The sequence below is a fragment of the Lissotriton vulgaris genome, chromosome 9, assembly GCF_964263255.1.
Source record: "Lissotriton vulgaris chromosome 9, aLisVul1.2, whole genome shotgun sequence".
Taxonomy (NCBI): domain Eukaryota; kingdom Metazoa; phylum Chordata; class Amphibia; order Caudata; family Salamandridae; genus Lissotriton; species Lissotriton vulgaris.
Window position 1 is genome coordinate 1117185664 of NC_141697.1, and position 21349 is coordinate 1117207012.

General features: G+C 48.2%; 1 protein-coding gene across 4 annotated transcripts in view; it reads left to right on the forward strand.

Annotated features, from left to right (window-relative positions):
- The window catches only part of TASOR (transcription activation suppressor), a 939357-nt gene that overhangs the window by 899428 nt on the left and 18580 nt on the right, over positions 1 to 21349 (forward strand). For all 4 annotated transcript variants that reach the window (XM_086939126.1, XM_086939124.1, XM_086939127.1 and 1 more), the window contains 2 exons: positions 6844 to 7022; positions 7105 to 7266. In XM_086939126.1, coding sequence (XP_086795252.1) covers positions 6844 to 7022; positions 7105 to 7266 — 341 coding nt within the window. The remainder of the gene's footprint in view (positions 1 to 6843; positions 7023 to 7104; positions 7267 to 21349) is intronic.

Below are 21349 nucleotides of genomic sequence, written 5' to 3' on the forward strand. Positions count from 1 at the left end.
ACACAGAAGTGCGCGCTCCGGGGCACGGATGTGCGCGGGCGCCCAGGCACGCGGCTTCGTGGGAACACTGCTTACATGGAATGTGTGGGGATTGGGTGATCCACAAAAAACCCGCCAAGTATTATCATACCTGGATAGACATCGGACCCATGTAGCATTCCTACAGGAAACTCACTTTACTCCACACACTGCCAACACGTTTGCTAATATCTTCCCTGTGTGTCACACCGTGTTCCTACAAGTGTGAAAGGTGTATGCTTTTTGATAAGTATCGCCGTTCCCCTGGCATACGATGAATATGAGGAAAATATTCTATGTGTGGTCCACTTGACCACACATAGAATATTTTCCTCATATTCATTGTATGCCAGGGGAACGGCGATACTGATCAAAAAGCATACACCTTTCACACTTGTAGGAACACGGTGTGACACACAGGGAAGATATTGTGTGGCTTGGGGGAGATTGGGACATGACTCAGTTACCCTTGCGTGCTGTTACGGACCGAATATTGATTACCCCCGATTCTTTACTGAAGTGTGGGCCCATATCCTAGAGGCAGGGTCCAAGCATATCATATAGGGGGGTGACTTCAATGTTTTCCACCACCCGGATATGGACAGGTCCCATCCCGCCCCGCATCACTACACTAAAGCACTCACAGAGCTCCACGCTACACTCACGTAGTTTAGATTGGTGGACGCCTGGAGGCATTTCCACCCCCTGGGAAGGGAAGGTACTCATTTTACTGCGCACGCAGCATCCTGGGCGCGGCTGGATTATATATTCCTATCTGAGGGACTGTGTCCTGCTATCGTGGGGGTAAAACACCTAGCTAGGACTTATTCGGACCATGCACCTGTGCGCCTCGCTTTCTCCTCGGCGGACTTTGGACCGCCTCGCAATAGTTGGAGGCTACAACCCACCATACTACTTGACACTGTATTCCAAGAGGAACTAAGGGAGGAGATACAGGATTTCTTTCTACTTAACAGAGAGTCGGTGGATGAGGTTGCAACAATATGGGAAGCGTTTAAAGTCACAATACGGGGCTATTGTATAGCTAAGGGGGCTGGAGTACTTAAATACATCATGCACGCATTAAGCACCCTGGAGACACAGCTCAAAGCTCTGGAGGCATTACTAGCCCGCGCACCGAATAGCAAAATACAGGCACAGATCAGAGAGAAACTCTCGGACTATACAGATAATGCCAGCAGGGAAGCAAAGTTTCGGGGACGTTTCTGGACTGCCCAGAAGTACGGGGAAGGAGATAGGCCGGGTAAAGCACTGGCAGAAACGATTAGACGAAATAGAGACTCTAATGTAGTGCTTGAACTGGAAGAGCTGGATGGGCAGATATATAGAGACACTGCCAATATACTGAATGCCTTTACAGCACACTACACTAAATTGTATACCACCACACGGACGGGAGTATTGGATCTAGACGAGTATCTATTGGATGTTACTTTGGGGTGGCTGAGCGATGCACAAAGACAATTCTTGGGGGCCCTGTTTGAACTAGATGAGGTGCGGGATGCGATCATGCATATGCAATCCGGGAAGGCCACGGGGACCGACGGAATCCCTGTGGAGTTTTATAAAACCTTCATAGATTTGTTGGTCCCCATACTGCGAGAGGTGTATGAAGATGCGATGGAGGTAGGCCACCTCCCCCCTTCTATGAGAGAGACCTTGTTATCTCCCTCCTGAAACCCGGCAAGCCCCTGCAGCAGTGTGATTCATATAGGCCGCTGTCACTACTTAACTGCAACGTGAAGATATTGGCCAAAATCATTGCTACACGCCTAGTGCTTCTTATGGAAACCTTAATTCTGCCCGAACAATCGGGTGTTGTACCGGGGAGGGCGACATCCCACAATCTTCGTACCTTATTCACGATCATGAATAATGTCTCACCGGAACTGCCGTTGGCGGCAATTTTTCTAGATGCCACAAAGGCTTTTGATTCCATTGAATGGGATTACGTGTTTGGGGTGATGAGGCTCATGGGATTTCCCCCTATTTTCCTTTCATGGATTAAGTTATTGTATTATGCACCGATGGCTAAGGTACATGTCAACTGTAGAACTTCCACAGGGTTCTTGGTTACCAGAGGAACAAGACCGGGATGCCCTCTATCGCCCTTACTCTTTGCGAGAGCAGTGGAGCCTCTAGCGGCCAAACTGAGACAACACCATAAAGAGAAGGCACTGCGTTACAACTTGAGACAGATATTGATATCACTGTACGCGGATGATATCACGTTATATATCCGAGACCCACAGCAGAACCTGAACCCTATCCTAAGAGAATTTATCGTCTTTGGGAAGTTGTCAGGGGTCCAAATAAACTGGAGTAAGTCGTGTCTCTTTCCACTTACCGATGCCACAACTAGATTTCCGTTGGACTTCCCGATAGCGTGGTGTGATGATGAGCTACGATACCTAGGAATTCAAGTTACCAGAGATAAGGAAACATTGATGCGCATTAATTACGGGACTACTATGGTCCGTATATCGGATAATATAACATGCTGGATTTCTCTCCACCTATCCATGGCAGGACGGGCGTCCCTGATTAAAATGGTAATCCTACCTCAACTGCTTTACTTATTTTTAAACATACCGTATCACCCGGGATCATATTTTTTTCAGCAACTAAGGGCTGAAGTAACGAGACTGGTGTGGGGAGGCAAGCGACCGCGACTCCAATGGAGTGTCCTAATCCGACCCTATTCCCAAGGAGGGTTTGGCATCCCAGATTTCGAACTATATTACTATAGCGCCCAGGCGCATTATGCTTATTTCTGGGTACATCAGCCACGATACAAGCCACAACTAGCTGCAGAACACTGGCTTGCTTTGCCGGTTCCTATTGATAGAGCATTGTATATACCACTTCCTCATAGGGACAAGACGCAGACAACGGTAACACGTACATCAGCTGCATGGTCACGCTTAGGTAAAATGTTGGATGCACCTATGCTTTACTCACCACCCTTGCCTCTGGTTTACCACCCATCTATGCCCCTCCTACAGGATGTACTTTTTCACAAATTTTTAGAACGCTCTCAGATTAAGAAATGGGGGGACCTATATCATGAAGGGAGATTTCGTACACTGGAACACATATTTCAACACACACAACAGACACCGATGGACACCTTCTTGTATATACGCCTCAGACAAGGGATACGCTCTATTACCCCAGACTTTCCCAATGAACCCTCAGCTCTTATGCCACTACAAATGATGCTGCAGGGGACATCGGCCAAGCAATTAGTGTTGATGATTTACAAGACAGTACATGTACGGAGGGAAGAGCCTCCAGCGCCAGCGAGAACTAAATGGGACTGTGAATTAGGCACGGCACTTGCAGACAGACAGTGGGAATACTGCTCACTGCTGACTGAAAGAGTCTCAGCAAACAGTAGATTTAGGATGATTCATTATAAGTTTCTTCACCTACTGTACTACACGCCAGTTCGAATGCATAGGTACAAACTCAGAGACACAGACACGTGTGACCGCTGCCATGCCCCGCAGGCTGATTTCCTACACCTTGCCTGAGAATGCACGGCAGTGCAGGCATATTGGATGCAGGTCTTCACGGCATTGTCTGAAATGGTTAATGTTCAGTTGGAGCCCTCACCGGTGCTTGCGGTGTTGGGATATGTTGAACCACTACCAGCTGTACACCGTAAATTTGTAGCTTTAGCCCTCTTATTGGCTAAAAGGAGAGTGGCATGTAGATGGGGCAGAGGAAGGGCGCCCAAGTTTAAGGTATGGCTTGGCGACTTAATTTATTGTCAAGAGCAACTGTCTATCTATGCAGAACTACTGCCAGTGACATCCAGGCCCCGGGATATTTGGGCTCCTCTACAATGCTATTTGTTGAATCACCGTCAAGCAGACCCTCGGAGCGAGACGCACCTCAATTCCGCCTAATGGCGGATCGTGATGGTGCACTCATCACTACCAGGTAGATACATGGTGAGGTGAAAATTGGTGAGTCTCGCGAATGGGGAGTTATTCACAGCTCCCTAATACATGACTGGCGTACCCTGCGAAACGCTGCGACTGAATATGTTGGATTGGTTTGTTAATTTCTGAACTTTGTATTGTATGAACCTGCCTGACAGCTAACTATGTGGATATAACTGCACCTTCTGTATAGCGACATTAACTGCAGGGATTCTTGATCGTACCACAAAGTGTAAACTATATTTTGAACAGATGATGTTATAGCACTACCTGTGATCCATTATTGTACAAGATCTTACTTTGTGTGACGCGTATGACTATCTGTGTACCAGAATGTTGTTTCTTTGTTGAAAATATCAATAAACAGAAATTGGAAAAAAAAAAAAAACTATTCACCACCGGCCACGCTTCCCCGTTAGTCCTCCCGAGTGCCTGTCATTCCCAGACTTCGCACCTAACCTCCTTGTGCTCGGCCTCATCCCCTATGCTGCGGTTACTTTTGCCTGAGCACCATGGCAACCCTGCCCCCACTCTGACGCGCGCCACCATCCCGCAAGACGTCGACTCGTCCTTCACTGTATACAAGACCTTTGCCACAATTCACTGCAAGCTCTGCGATGTCCTTGCCCATGTGCGGCACCAGACCTCTTGCCCTTCAGACAGCAGCATATTCTAGCCGCAAAGAGCCTTGCATTTGCCCGCATGCCTCCCTCCTCCCTTGGTCCCTAAGCTGCCCAGAACCAACTCCTCCACTAGCCCATGTCTGACCACCACCTCCCCTCCAATTCCCCCCACCCCCTTTCCCTAGCCATTAAAGCCAGCAAACCAAGGACCCCAGCCGCTACCCCCATCCCCCGACTGTCAGCTGATATTTCGGGGAGTGACTAACAACTTTCCTTTACCACCCGCCATAGATGCTTGCTATCCCCCCTCTCAACATTTACTTGCATCACACCCTCTACGCGTGTCCCTTTACTCTACTCGTTCCTCTGAACCGTCGCCAAGCAGGACCCTCAAGAGGGCGACACCCCCTCCCTGATGGTGAGATACAGAAGAAAAATAATGACACCCACCCCCTGGGAGAACAGTACCAGAGCATGGGTTTATTTGTATTTCTGAAACAAACTCCCATTTTGGTAGTTTGTGTCAGAAAAACAAAAACTTGGGAAAAGGTTGGTGAACTTCCATCAAATCTGACAAAAAAACTGTCCACCAAACGTCTTGTACATTGAAGGGAACTACAGTGATAGCAGCTCCTTTCAATGTATAGAGATGACTGCTGGGCTGGCGGCCGTCTCTAAATTTGACAGTCAGATTACCATCTGTCAAACTAAAACAGGCAATGCATCTGGGAGTGCCCAGCTTTAGCAGAGCTTGGTCTCTTAAAGTTGTTTCTGCCAGGGAGACCGGCCGCGCAACAGAGAGAGACTCCCCACTATTACTTTCTGTGAAGCGATCATGTAGCTGGGTAACTTGTAATGACCAGCGCCCAGTACATGGTCTTAAAGTGGCTCCCTGAAAACTTGCAATGACTAGTAATGGAATTAGTCATCAAAGGGGTACACCTGCTTCTGCAGATGTGCCTCACATGTGCCTCACATGTAATATACTGCACTTTGCCTTAGGACGCTAAAGTCCTGCTGTATGGGTGACATACATTTACTACATGCAGTGTGTGTGGGTATTGCACTCAGGGTGTGTGCAATGTCATGTTTTCAGAATGGCTTGCACCATTTCAAGCATTCTGCATGTAGTTTGTGGGCGTGTCCCTTTGGATGGCATAATACATATTGCATGCCTTAGGAAACATTAGTACCCATGCCCTGGGTACCAGGGGTACCATCTACCAGGGTCTTAGAAGGGGCTAAAGTCCTTTCTAATTGGGGTACAATCACATTTTGTATTGTTTTGGGACAGAGCTGTGGCACTGGGTCCTGGCTATCAGGGATCCAGTGTGCTTCCAATCAAAAGCATCAGTGCCAGTGGGCAAAATGTGGGGGTGACCTTGTATAAAAGAGGCACTTTGCTACAATCTGTGGCTAGAAGTCTCTATCAGATAAATAAGTTGCTTACCTTCGTTAACGCCTTATCTGGTAGAGACTTTATCTGGCCACAGATTCACTGTCCCATCCTGTCCGCTCTGTGAACTGATTATAGTGTAAGGGTAACCTTTTTAAGGGCCTTAGACATTCATTACCCGTCTTTAAGTGTTCCTTGTGGCTTTGTGCTTCTGGTGTGGATAGTCTTGAAAAGAAACTAACAGCTCGCTGGGGTGAGACCTATATAGACACTGCACATGTCAATTTCGAACAATGCCAGTGTGGAGCCGAACAATCTCACTGGCAGATCTCTGCTCACAGAGATCTGCGTTTCTGCAGTGTGGAACTTCAATAATCACTTTTCAACATACTACTGTGTGAATTCTACAAATTTGTTTAGTAAGTGGTATATACATATGCGGCCAAACTCTTTAGTCCTACTCACTTCTACCAGTCCTTTCAATCCTAATTGAATTGATATTCCATTCACCTTGAGCTCCAACCCTTTTTATAGTTTAAATTTGATGCTTTGGATTTACAGTTACAGGTCAGTGAAATGTTTTGTTTTATGACCTCAGGAAAGGCAAAACTGTCAATAGGGAGTTGTTTTTTTTAATTAGTTGCTTTAGTTGTACAACATTGTGTTCATTGTCTCCCCCCCGATAACGCTTTGTTCTTATCCTGTTTCTTTGTCTTGTGGTGTAAATGCGAGCCGATGTTGATTAACAATTGATTTGTTTGCCATTTATTAGTTTTTCCCTATATATTGTGACCCTTTGAGCACAGTCTATCTTTCATTTTTATTTTTTCTTTAGGATGAATGCCAAAGCCCTGAGTGTACTGACACTTCTCAATACCTATCAGAAGAAGCATTTGGTTGAGATTCTGTCATATCATAGCTGTGACTCACAAACACGAACAGCTCCGGAATTGGATTGTCTTATTAGACTTCAGGTTCAAAACATTCACCAGAGGCATGTTGTTTTCTTGACAGGTAAAATGACCCTCCAACATCTGTGGTAAAGCAGGTCATATGCGCTTACTTTTACAGCTCCTAATATTTATCTTTCCTACAGAAAAGAATGTCAAAATGTTCTACAGCTATAATGATAATGGAATAATAGTCACAACAGTTGATGAATTTATGAAGAACTTTGAAACCCTTGTTGGTCACTACAGCTCGGCTACAGAAGAAAATTGCCTCACTCAATTAGCAGCTGGACAAGAGAATCGCTCAGGTAATATACGATTAGCTGTTCTCCATTTTTATAGTGATTATGTGGCGTTAGTTAAAGCCTTTACGTTAATGTGATAAGTCATGTAAAATCCACATATTTGTAGCTTCTTGTTGCACCAAACTTATTTATTTTTCTGAGAACATGAATCATTTGACCCCTTCTAGTATTTAAAAATGCCTGATAGAGACTTCAAGCCGCAGATTCCTTACCTTAGAATTATACCCAGGCATCAGATTAGATGTGTATATTTTTTCATGAGCAGTACGTAGCATCATTTGGTTCTTCATTGCGTCATTAGCTTGGTCCACGCCGGAAGTGCATGTGCTGTGCCTATACAGGTGCCACCCCAGCATGCTGATATCAGTTATTTTCTTTCTGCGCCAGTTGGTGCAGATACCAAGAGAGCTACCCCGTCATTTTTGAATGACTTTTTTGACTTGTGTCAGTCTTTTTTGTGTTCTACTCCCCCTTTTGTATCGCTTTGTTCGCCATAAGTTGGTAGTGTATGCTCAGACGTGAGTCTCTTGCTTACTTTGCCACTGGATTTAAGCAAGCCTGGCTGAAGACGGCTGTAATACCAGAAACCGGTCCTAGGAAGCTTGTTTCCGGTCCAGGGAAGGAATGGCTTGGCAGTTCGGGCTGGACTGTTCCCATGAGGCACAGGGTCAGACTGATTTGCATATGGCCATGTCTGAACTGGGGTGGCAGAGTGGGCTAAAGAACGTGAATGGGTTAAACCCAGATCTGTTGACTGGGTGTGAGTGTTTGATTGGTTCAGATGCTCCGTCCATTACCACCCCCTTTTGTACCGCTTTGTTCGCCATAAGTTGGTAGTGTATGCTCAGACGTGAGTCCCTTGCTCACTTTGCCACTGGATTCAAGCAAGCCTGGCAGAAGACGGCTGAAATGCCAGAAACCGGTCCTAGGAAGCTTGTTTCCGGTCCAGGGAAGGCATGGCTTGGCAGTTCGGGCTGGACTGTTCCCATGAGGCACAGGGTCAGACTGATTTGCTTATGGCCATGTCTGAACTGGGGTGGCAGTGTGGGCTAAAGAACGGTGATGGGTTAAACCCAGATCTGTTGGCTGGGTGTGAGTGTTTAATTGGTTCAGATGCTTCATCCACCACTACCCCCTTTTGTACCGCTACTCCTGGTGTGGCAGGATGTTAACTAGAAAGGCCGGCTTCAAGCCCTGCTGCGCCAGTCACTGACCAATGTCGGTGTTGGACCCGCACCTTGTTTGCCTCTGGTGTTTTGAGCACAACCACAAGGCAAAGACCTGCATTGACTGCTGCGCCATGCACCCCAGGGCCTTGAGGAGTGCTCCCTCAAAATCCTTGCCGCTCAATATGCAATGCTGCAGCAGTCTTGATCCCAGTTGAGAGAAAGGTCCCGGGACTGGTCACAGAGTCCACGATCCTTGTCACACTTGGTCGTCCTCTGAAAAAGGAAAAAGAAAGGCAAGAAGTTGAAGAGGTCTTCGACCTTGCCCCATCCGTCAAAGTCATCCGCTGGGACGCAGGAACTCCCATCATTCGTGGCTTGGCTCTGCAGTTGAGTGTGAGTGGTCTCTGTGCCTCCCCAAGTTTCCAGTAGTCGGAGCGACCCCCTTTTATGTTCAAGAGTTCTATGAGGCCATGCACCTCATATAATTGGGTGGCCTGTTCCCACTGGCGTGCCTTCAGGTGTCGCAGAGTCTTGAGGGGCCAGATTGGTTTTCTGCAAGTGGTTCTTTCCCCGGCTCCAGTCAGGCACCTTGGATCCACAGATGGATCCAGATCGATGGCGGTCCTACCATCTTGACCTTCCCCTGTGTAAGTACTGATAAAGACATGACCGGTGCTGGTGGCACCACCCCGTTCTCATCCCCAACTCCAACACAGAGCCAGAGGGGCTAGAGCCATGTCTTCCAGGCCGGAGCCCTATTCAAAAGGGCAGTGACTCTGGTAGGAATCGCTGGACCCTAAAAAAAAACCAGCCCCGAAACTCTAACAGGGACTGGTGTGAGGAATTGGCAGATGGCAGTGGACTAGACACCTCTCTAGATATAGGTTTCCCCTCCTTGGCTACGGAAGAGGGAGCCTCTTTTGCAATGGTGGTGAGAAGGGCGGCCGAGTTCCTGGACCTTAGCCTACCCTCAGTTAATGTCTTGACAGAGGAGCTTCAGCCGAGAGTGACCCTCTCTGAACCGCTTCTCCCACGTAGTATAGTCATTCCAGACGTCCTGCTTCAGACTTGGTTCAAACCCTGCACAGTGAATCCTGTTAGCAAGGCAATTGCATGCCACCACTGCCCCACTCCAGGACACCTCAGTTTTCTCACGGAACACTATTCTGGAGAACTTGGTGGTCCAACCATCCACTTCCCGTGTAAATCCTAGCGCATCCCCTACCACAACACGGGATAGGGGATCCAAGAGGCTGGCAACCTTAGGAAAGAAATGTTTTTCTTCCACCAGTCTGACACTGGGGTCTGTGAACACTGCATGCCTTTTGCGCCATTAATCCCATGCACTATGGGATTCGGTTGCGCAGTGTGTGCCCATGGTCCCGGATGAGGCCTGGGTCCTACTTTTCCAAGCTATTACAGATGGAAGAGATTCAGCCAAGTTCTCTATTCGTTGTGGTCTAGACATGACTAACTCACTGGGCAGAGCAGTTTGTTCGTCAGTGGCCTTACGGGGCCACCCACACCTGGCTGAGAACAACTGGCTCTTCAGGGGATGTCCAAGCATCAATTAAGGACTTGCCCTTTGGTGGATTCCTGTCTCTTTGGAGACAAGACAGACTCCACGCTGGAGTACTGCAGGGATAGCCGGGCAACAGCCAGTTCCTTGGGCCTTTCCATGGCTTCTTACCAACCCCTGTCCACATTTCGGTCTTTTCTTGGCCACAGAAGGGGCTTCCAGATGAGTCCTTACCCGCCCAGCCACCACAGTGAGCAGGCTTCCCAGCCTCTGCATGGCCATGGATGCAGTACCCACAGACCACATGGGTCGGGTAGCCAGAGTCCAGGGAAGTCGACACCCTCCCAACCCCCCAGCACCTGCACCCCCAAACCCCTTTAATTTGCCCTTTTACCATCTTGGGCACCCAGTGGGAGGCAAGATACTCCATTAGCTGCCACACTAGAAGTCTAAAACTTCACATCGCTGGGTTCTTCAGATTATCCGGAGAGGCTACTCCGTCCCATTCATGATCTCCCCTCCACTCATGCCATCCCTTGTGACAGCTGATGGAAGACCATCTCTCCTTACTCCTCTTAGGAAGTGATGGCTCTTGGCCAAAGTAGCCATTGAGAGAGTGCTGACGTCCGAAGTTGGTTGTGGTTCATATTCCCTCTACTTTCTAATGCCCAAGAAGGACCGAAGCCTTCATCCTATGCTAGACCTGTGCCATCTCAATTTCTTCGGGAAAAAGGAGAAGTTCAAAATGGTCTTGCTCGCTCAAGTCCTTTCTGCCCTGGACCCTGGAGACTGGATGGTAGCGTTGGACTTGCAGGGAGCATATTTCCACGTTCTCGTCCTGCCTGCCCACAGGCATTACCTGCGGCTCACTGGGCTCCACGTGCACTTTTAACTCGCTGTGCTTCCCTGTGGCCATACGAACGTCCCTCTGGTGTTCACCAAAGTGATGGCTGTGGTGGCAGCTCATCTGCGGTGATCAGGGATGCCAGTCTTTCCCTTTCTGAACGACTGGCTGTAAAAGGTGGGCTCACCCCAGTCTTTTTAGGAAGATGGCTTTGTATTGTATGCAACCAGTTATGCTTATCAGAGGGCATTGCTAAGCATTTGTTGTACACAGACAGGAAAGAAATGGTTACACTCACTCAATGACTAAATCTGAGACCAATCGTTTGTAAAAATTGTACTTTTAGTATATTTATTTTATAGAACGAAAGATACTCTCTTGCAGTAAAATATGTTTAGCAAAATCACTGTTTTTTAATGTAAAAGTGTACACTTGGTGCATTTTTCAATCATTACAATGTTATTCTATGGGCGGTAACACAATCCGCAAACTGCAGGTAAGTAAACGATTTACGATATTGAGCTTTTAGATGTAGAATTAGTACCAGGCAAAGTTCAGGTAAGTGATCTCACTGTGCCACCACCGGCACTGGGGGTACCGGGTGCAGAGGTCAAACTCGATATCTGGTGCTAATGTTCTCCAATGGAGAAAGGAGACAATCAAAGTGGTACTATGTGCAGATAAGTACAACTTTTCGATTACCCAGTCTCCGGGGTTAAGTTAGGCACAGGGGCACAAGGAAGCACCAAACTTGCATCCTAGCGGCAAAGGGGCAGCCGTGTGCAGATTTCAACACATCTTTGGGCACCTAACCCAAACAAATAGAGAATCAGAAAAAGACTGAAGGCTCAGCCCAGGAGGCTGGATAAAAGAAACCTACAGCTACACCGTTAAGTTGAGATTTGCTGGAGCATCAGGACACTGATGGTAGATTTCCCTATGTCCCAGGGGCTACGGGTGCAGTGGTGTCCTTTGACTTCAGAAGTCAGCTTACCAATGTTGTCACGGTTGGGGGGGTCAGCAGCAGAGGCTGCTGGTATCGACTTGGAGTCTGGCAGGGGCCAACCCACGAGAGACTCTTCCTCAGGATCGCTGTGGGGAACCTTTTCTGGACCGGTCAGCCTTTTGGGCTCGGGCCGTGGGTGTCTGGTGCAGAGGTGGTGGACTTTACGCGTACAGAGGCAGAGCATTTGGGCTTTAAAGTGGTTTTTCGTCTGGACAGGTCCGCTGTCCATGGAATATTAGAAGTCTTTTTAGAAGCCAGACAGTCATCCCTTGGTTCTGGAGGTCGCTTGGCTGCAGGGTGAGTCACTCTTCTATTGGAGGATCTTTGAGAGCTGCATACGGGCTAGTAGGTCTGGGGCCCAGTCAGTTGGTGTCTTCAGTCTTCGAAGCTGCATGACTCTTCTTTATCCTCTTTTTCATAGGTCATCGATAAGCTTGAGGATTAAGGTTCAGAGGTGACCCTAAATACTCACTTTAGGGGTGTTACAGGGGTTAGAAGGTACTTATTTATTTATTTATAAAGCGCAGCACTCATCCCATCGGGATATCAAGGCGCTAAAGCACATGGTCCGGTGATGCTAAAGAGGGTCGGGCTGAAGTTTCTTAGGTTTTGGGGAACAGGTGGGTCTTTAGTTTTTTCCGGAAAGCTAAATGGTTGGAGGTGAGCCGTAGATCCAAAGGTATCTCATTCCATTTCTTTGCCGCTAGGTATGTGAAGGATCTCACTCCGGACCTCACTCTCTTAATGCGCTTTGTTCTAGCCAGCGCTAAATGTAGTGACCGCAGACTCCTTGAGGGGATATAGATTTCAATTTTGTCCTGGAGTATTTTTGGGGCTCTTTGGTACAGTGCTTTATGAGCGTGGCAGAGCAATTTAAATACTGCTCATTGTCGCACGGGTAGCCAGTGTAGTCTTCATGCACATTGATGCAGAGCTCCTCCTATTTTGGTTGCAGACTAGTTTAGCGTTGGCATTTTGGAGTATCTGAAGCCTCGTGAACAGATGCTCATTCATGCCGAAAAATAGAGCATTACCATAGTCGAGTTGACTTATCAGCAGGGCCTGCATGACTGATTTTCGACAGTCCATTGGTATCCACGGAAACAGTCTTGTTAGTAATTTTAGTGTCGCACAATCCCTTCCACAGAGGATCCGTACGTGGTCCTTCATGGATAGGGTGTCGTCGATCAAGACGCCTACGCTTTTTGCACATTGTTTAGGACTTGGGGCGGTGCCCAGTGTTTGTGTCCACCACGTGGCGTCCAAGAGAAGCTTGGCCCCTCCAAAAAGTAAAATCTCGGATTTCCCCGCATTCAGTTTTAGGCAGTGCTTATTCATCCATTGTGACATCTCTGTCAGGCAATTATTAAGTTGATGTTTAGAAACTTCGGGCCTTTCTTCCAGTGCTAGCATTAATTGCGTGTCATCTGCATATGAGCAGATGCCGATTTCCCCACTTCCTGCCGATTTTGGCTACAGATGAAACATAGGCATTAAATAGGGTCGGGCTTAGTGATGCCCCCTGTTGGACACCACATCTGGAGGTGCTAGGTTTAGATTGGAATTGGCCCAGGCGGACTGACTGGGTTCGATTGCTTAACCCCTTCGAAGCTAATGACGAGCTGGGCTCGTCATGGCGCTTACCTGCCGTGCGCGGATGACAAGGCCAGCTCGTCATGATTTATGGGATTTTGGTTTTTTTAGCGCAGGACGGGAAAACGCCTAGCAGCCATGTGGTTAAGAATGATCCAAACCATTACAAAGCGTTGGATAGCCTGTTTCCAGATATCTGGGAATATGGCAGTTTTGAGGGAGTTGTTGAGCAACTGGGTGACGTATGGGCAGCGGATGGGGGCCTACTCCCTTTGTATTTCCACTCCCTCTGGGGAGGGGCATATCCCTAACCCTATTGGCTAGAATCCTCCAAATCAATATGGAGGATTTTAAAAGGAGGTGGTCACTTAATCTCAGGGCACCTTTGGGTCTTGGCTGGCGCTAATTTTCCCTTCGGCCTTTAGGCAAAAGTGGGGCTTGGTCCGGGGAGTGGGCATCTGTACTAGCTGGAGAGGTTCTGGTCAGCATAACGAAGGGCAGGAAGCCTTTGAAGATCACCACTGTTCTATGCTGTTCCTGATTGGGGATAGTTGTGAAGCACCTTCACCCAGAGCAGGCTTTGTTTCTGACCAACAAGAGCAAAAGACTCCCACTTCAAAGGGTCAGAAACATGTCTGGCGATGGCAGGCTGGTGGAGACCGGTCAGGCAGACATTAGTGGTTTGCAGGAGGCACCTATGCAGTGCCCTCTGAGTGCATGTATAAATGAATCGAACACTGGCATCATTGTGGGCTCATTAATCTGAGATGTTTGGTACCAAAAGTCTTGGGTTTCTGTGAAGCCATCATGGGGCTGTCTAACTCGTAGTGACAAGTACCCTCACATGAGGTATAGTGCACCCTGCCTTGCCCCAGTATTGGAACTTTCATAGATTCCCATGCTTTTGTATCATTCCCTGTCGTCGGAATGGGTCTCGGTAACAAAAATACCATAGCAGTAGGTACAAAAGAGAAAAAAAAGGCCTAGGCCTCATTCCCTTTTGTAGCATATCACCCTCTTTTTGTAAAAGAGACCAAACTTGGGCATCAGCCAAACAGAAGAGCCTCACCCCATAGAATCCTCCTGAAGGAACCTCAGAGCCTCAGATTTTCTACTGCATGTTGTGCTTAGGGAGTCTCCTTTGAGCTCTGCTCATTTAATCTCTTTCAGAGGTTTTTTTCCTCAAGTTTTCTCTTCAGGATTTAAAAAAGAATGGCTGACAAGGAAAAGAAGGCCCTTTTCAAGCCATGTTCCACCTGTGGCAAGAAAAGGTTGTTTATGGAGGATAAACATAAGGATTGTATCTATTGCCTCTATCCGGATCATAAGGCAGAGGACTGCAAGATCTCCCGCACTTTTTCTACCAAGACCCTCTGAGATCGGACTGGTAGACTTCTGACCTGGCTTCAAAAACAGAAGGAAAGGAAACATGGAGTTTCCAGTGACAGTGAGGATTCATTGTCAGCTGTGTCATCTAGAAGGTCAGTCAAGAGGGGTAGGGGTTCCCCTTCTCCGTTTGTGGAACATCCTTCAAAGCGCTCAAAAACACCCCCAGAGAGTCTGAGAGCCTAGGTCCAGGCGAATCTCCTCACCATAGTGAAAGGGAGAGGGTATAGGACCTTCTACACCTTCTAAGAGTTTGAAGACTGATCCAGCCTTCAAGAAACCCTCTTCCCAATCTTCTGACCGGTTCCGTCGACGAAGAAATTGAAGCCAAAGTTAAATTTGGTTCAGTCGACGAGCTCCAACGACAACAAAGAAATCGTCGTCGAGAAAGGAAGCGTCGACGAGCGTTCCAAAAGCATCGACGGGAGGGTCACTGACGACGGCATCGTCGACGAGAGCCTCGACGACAACTTTAACAACGACGACGGCTGGATCGTCGACGACATAGACGACGCCTATCTCGTCGACGAGTGTACAGGCGTCCGTGAGGCATGTTCCGTCGTCTGAGCCGACGACATCTGCACGCACAATGCCGTCGTCAACGGAACCGTCGACGATTTTGGCATCAGAGAAAAGGATCACTTTTTCTGTCACAAGGATTACGCCGGAGATGACATCTACTAGGAGAGTAACCCCCTTGCCACCAGCTCTGCTATTTGATGAAGAAGAGTCAGATGAGGATGATCAGGACTCATATGGCTACGCTAATAGTCCCTCTCAACTTCTGGTCAAATGTCAGGAGACTGACTCTGAAGGAGGGTATGACCAGGAAGGTAGTTCTCATCACCAAGCTGCGCAATCACAGCATTATTCCGGTCAAGACATGGTTACGGTGCCATCCTCTTTCCTGCAGGACCTGCATAAGATGCTGCAGGACTACAAATCGAAGGCTACAAGGCCGGTTCCGGCTCCAGTAGCGCCAGCAGCTCCTGTCTCGGCTCCTGCCTCAGCGGCTGCTTCTGAATTACCAGCTCAGGCATCCCCTCAGCCACGGGCAACTATTACGCAAGAGCCTTCCATGCCTGCAGGCGGCCAGGATGATTCCTCGGAGGTGGATCGTGATTCGGATCATGATACGGATCAAGCTACTGAATGGATGACTACATCATTCCGGACCCTCCATCCCCATGTCCGAATCCGGTGGATTCTCCGCCAGCGGATGTAGGGGATTTTCATCAGCTGATGGAAAGAGCGGCTCGCAGGTTCAAGTTGGCTTTGCCTGCGGTGGCCACGGAATGTTTCTTGTATGACTTCAAGGAACCTTATCGGAAGACGACAAGGTCCATACCTATAGTGTAACATCTGTGTGAGGAAGGCATTAAGGCTATGAAAAACCCAGCGACTGCGGTCCCTGTGCTACCGCGTCTTGATAAAAAGTACAAAGCTCCTGACGAGGGGCCTGCTGCCTTAACGGGCCACCCAAGACCAGACTCAGTTATTTCGCAAGCGGCGCAGAGAAAATCCTGCAACCACTCTGCTGCCTTGACAACTTCTCCGGACAAGAAAGGACAGAGATTGGACATTGCCGGGAAGAGATTCTCGTCAATGGCGAGTCTTCTGGTGCGAGCTGCCAAAGCCCTGGCGATATTGGGCAGATATGACCGCCAGTTTTTGTGTGATGTCGCTCCGTTCCTGGATCAGCTTCCTTCAGAATCGAAATCAGAGGCAAAAAAGATCTTGCAAGAGGGGGAGGCGCCCTCGATGGAGATCATTGACTGCGCCATGGACATTGCCACAACGGCGTTTCGTTCGTTGCCTGGGGCTGCAGTCCTCCGTCGCCAGGGGTGGCTGAAGGCGACCTGGTTTTGACCTGAGATACAAAATAAGGTCCTAGATCTTTCCTTTGATGGGGAAGCACTATTCGGGAAACTAGTTGACTACACTCTCCAAGACATCGAAAAAAGACACGGAGACCGCCAGATCTTTGGGTACGCTTCAGTACCGCAAAACTCCTTTTAAAGGATCCAGAGGCAGAGGTACGAACTGCAGAGGATCCGGTCAGCAACAGCGATATTCACCCTATGGCTCAGGATCCCAGCAATACCGCCAGCCTTATCAGCAGGGCTAATCCTCCAATTACTCCAGGCCTTACAACAAGGGGAAACACGCTCAACAGGAACGTGATACGTCCAAGCGACAATAGCGGCCTCCTGGCTCTTCCTACTGTTCCCTCCTCCAAGAAGTCATCAGTTGGAGGCAGGGTAACCAAATACCTTCGGAATTGGTCTAAGATAACATCGGACCATTGGGTGCTCAACATCATTCGGAAAGGCCATACCTTGGAATTTACGCAAATCCCACCACCCATGCCCCCTGCAGCCATTCCATCGAAACACCTGCGTCTTCTGCAGCTCGAAGTTCATCAGATGCTCCAGACGGGTGCTATAGAGCCGGTTCCCTCCAACCAAAGAGGACAAGGGTTCTATTCCAGGTTCTTCCTGGTAAAGAAGACGCTGGAGAAATGGCGCACCATTTTACATCTCATGGAGCTCAACACCTATTTCATCTCCCTGTCTTTCCGGATGGTCTCTTTAAGACATCTTGTGGCTCATTAATCCGGGGGATTTCATGGCCACGCTCGATCTCGAGGATGCGTACTTTCATGTACCGATTCACCCAGCACACAGAAGGTTTCTATGATTCACAGTAGCCAAGAGCCACTTTCAATTCAGGGTTTTACCCTTTGGTCTTCACTCAGCCCCAAGGATCTTCACGAAGGTGCTGGCGCCGGTAGCAGCATTCCTGCGAAGGAACCATTTTCAAGTCTTCCCCTACCTGGACGACTGGTTGCTGAAGGCCTCGCCCAGGGAAGCAGCGCGGGACGCTGTTCAGGCTTGTACAAACTTGTTTCAAAATCGGGGACTCACTTTAAACAAAGACACATCATCCCTGATTCCGTCCAGAAAGGCACGTTTCCTGGGAGCCATCCAGGACACAAAACTCACAAAGGCTTTCCCAACCCTGGAAAGGAGGGAAAAACTACAGACCTTGGCTCGGGACTTACAAAAAAGGTGGTGTCGTTCAGTACACCGCTACAAATCTCTGCTGGGGGTAATTTCATCATGCATACCTCTGATTCCTCACTGCAGACTGAGAATGTGTCCCCTGCAGGAACAACTGGACATCCAATGGAAACAGATTCACGGATCATTCGACGACAGGGTGACCGTCACTCCAATGATGAGAACAGCGGCCTTATGGTGGACAGATCAGAGAAACTTGTCCCAAGGTCTATCCTTCGTAAGCGATCCGTCTCCTCAAGTAGTAACAACAGACGCGTCATTGGAGGTTTGGGGAGAAGTGATGCAAGATCTACATGTCAGTGGCCATTGGTCTCCTCACGATCGACGGCTCCACATCAATCTCTTGGAACTAAGAGCGATAAAATTGGCTCCACAAGCCTTTCTTCCTCGCCTAGAAGGTTCACAAGTGTTTATCAGAACGGACAACACCACGCCATGCATTATGTGAACAAGGAAGGAGGAACCAGATCTCTTCCGTTGTCGCTGGAAGCTCAACAGATCTTGGAATGGGCGATCCTTCACGGGATATCGCTGAAGGCAGAACACTTGCCAGGAGTTCTAAACGAGAACGCCAACAGGTTGAGCAGGTTATCCTCAGTCAGTCACGAGTGGGAGTTGAACCAGCAAATTCTAGAAGAGGTCTTCAGCCAGTGGGGCAGACTAGCAGTGGATCTCTTTGCCACACCGACCAACAAGAAATGCCGGTCTTATGCAAGCAGACTTCACCACCAAGGATCATTGGGGAATGCGCTTTCGATGGCCTGGTCAAGGACATTTGTCTACGCCTTTCCCCCCATCCCTCTGATCCCACGGCTCATCAGGAAGATCAAGGTGGAACCATGCAGGATGATCTTGATAGCCCCTGCTTGGCCTAGACAGTTCTGGTACACGGAACTCCATCTGTTGTCGCTAGCTCCTCCTCTTCCCTTGTGGACTGTTCCAGATCTCCTCACAATGTCCAAGGTTTGGCACCCAGATCCACAGTCATTACACCTGACAGCATGGCTCCTGAGCAGCGAGAATTTATGAATCTCCCCATCTCAAAAGAAATTAAGGAAGTCCTCTCCCAGGCGAGGGCTCCTTCCACGAACAGGACTTACCGCTTTAAATGGAAGAGATTTTGTATTTGGTGCAGGAGAGAAGGAGTTGACCCCTTTGCTTCAAAGCCTCATCAGCTTCTACCTTATCTTCTGTCCCTTGGCTGGCCCATTCTTCCATAAAGGTTCATTTGGCAGCCATTTCAAGATACAGACGGTCTGGGTCTGGACCTTCGTTGTGGTCTTCCAGGATTGTTAAACAATTTCTTAAGGGCTTGTTCCGGGTCTATCCACCAGTGAGGCCTCCGCCTCCTACTTGGCACCTAAATCTAGTCCTCACTCAACTCATGAAAAACCCATTTGAACCAATTCATCATTCTGACATGAAGTTCCTTTCATGGAAACTGGCTCTCCTTCTCGCCCTTACATCGGCAAGACGTATTGGAGAATTGCAGGCTCTTACAATCCAGGAGCCTTTCCTACAATTTAAAAGGAACACTGTTATCCTGAGAACTAACCCTAGGTTCATACCCAAGGTACCCTCGGACTTCCACATGAACGAGCCGGTTATTCTGAAAGCGTTTTTCCTCTACCGGCTACACCAGCGGAGAGATCGCTGCATTCTTTGGATGTACAACAATGTTTCAAATTCTTTTTGGATCGTACCAAGGGATTTCGGAAATCCTCTCAATTGTTTGTTGCTCTTGGTGGTCCAAGCAAAGGTCTCCCGCTGTAAAAACAGGGGATAGCGAGATGGATTACAAGTGCCATTCTACATTGCCATTCTGCAGTAGGGAAACCACTGACTGGCAGGGTTCGGGCACATTCCCCAAGGTTAGTGGCTTCTTCAGCAGCCATCTTTGTGGGGGTGCAGATTAAGGACATTTGCAGAGCTGCTACCTGGAGCAGCGTCCACACCTTTACTAAGCATTACTGCTTGGAATCCTTACAGCAAGAGGATGCGGCAGTGGGCCAGGCTGTCCTGAGGAATCTCTTCCAATAATTGGTGAGCTTTCCTTTCTATCCCACCTTCCGTTATTTTGCACATTTTGTGTCTTTATGTCATGTTAGCTATTGCAATGTATTTATTACACAAAATGTGGTTTTTCATTGCTAACTGCTTGCTACTCTGATACAAAAGCATGGGAATCTATGAAAGTTCACATACTGGTGCAAGAAAACAAGTTACTTACCTGTAACTTTGGTTTCCCAGTATTGGTAACTTTCATAGATTGTCACGCGCCCACCCACCTCCCAGAGGAAAGCTCAGCCTACAGCAGATATGGTGACTGTTACACAATGGCTACGAAAATTTGAGGCTCTGAGGTTCCTTCAGGAGGGTTCTATGGGGTGAGGCTCTTCTGATTGGCTGAATACTAAGTTTGGTCTCTTTTACAAAAAGAGGGTGATATGCTACAAAAGGGAATGAGGCCTAGGCCTTTTCTTTCTCTTTTGTACCTACTGCTATGGTATTTTTGTTACCGAGACTCCCATTCCGACGACGGGGAATGATACAAAAGCATGGGAATCTATGAAAGTTACAATACTGGGGAACCAAAGTTACAGGTAAGTAACTTGTTTTCTTAGGGCTGTAAGGACTGCTGTAGGGGTGACTTAACTATGCCTCTTGCAGAGCTGGTAAGCCTGGTACACGGGTGTGTGCCAGGTCGACTCTTCTCTTTTATCTGCACCAAAACCTGCAGGCTGCAGTGGTTTTGTGCATGTTTGGTGAGGGATCTCTTATGGTAGCACAATACTTACTGCAGCCCTTGGAGACCTTCTCTGGCCATTATACCCTTGATACACAGGTACCTTTTACAAGGGACTTGTATGTGTGCCAGAGGTGTCAATTGTGGAAACAAAGTAACCGTTTTGGTTAAGAACACAGGCACTGCGAACCTGGATAACAGGAACCCAGTGCACATTCAGTCAAAGATGCGTCAGTCAGGCAAAAAGTGAGGGTAACCATGCCAAAAGGAGTACTTTCTTACAGTCGTCTCCTACCTCTAGACTAAGCGGGACCTCTTGCAATCCCTGGGGTTCACTATCAACATGCCGAAGTCACACCTTACTCCTTTTTTTTGTTTTAAATCTTTCTTTATTGGCATTTATTTAATAATACCTACAACATGTCTGGTAATGCAATTGATATTGACTTACAAGCAAGATGGTACAAGCATACCCTACGCTTGCATTAGAATGTGCTCGCCTAGAACAGGAAGGCCCCCAGGTCAGCCTTTCAGCTGGTGACAGCCCCCAGAGGCATGTGTCTGATTGCAGCTAACAAGCTTGCAGGATGGCCGCTGCGCCTTGCTGAGCTTGCGGGGCTTGCCTGTTAGTCCCCCTCGCACTTTACCTTAGGGGTTATGGAATGTCAGCCGTGCATTAACCTTGAACAAACTGGGGATATGTAAAACTGGGGTGCACTGTGTTGTATATAATGCTTGCG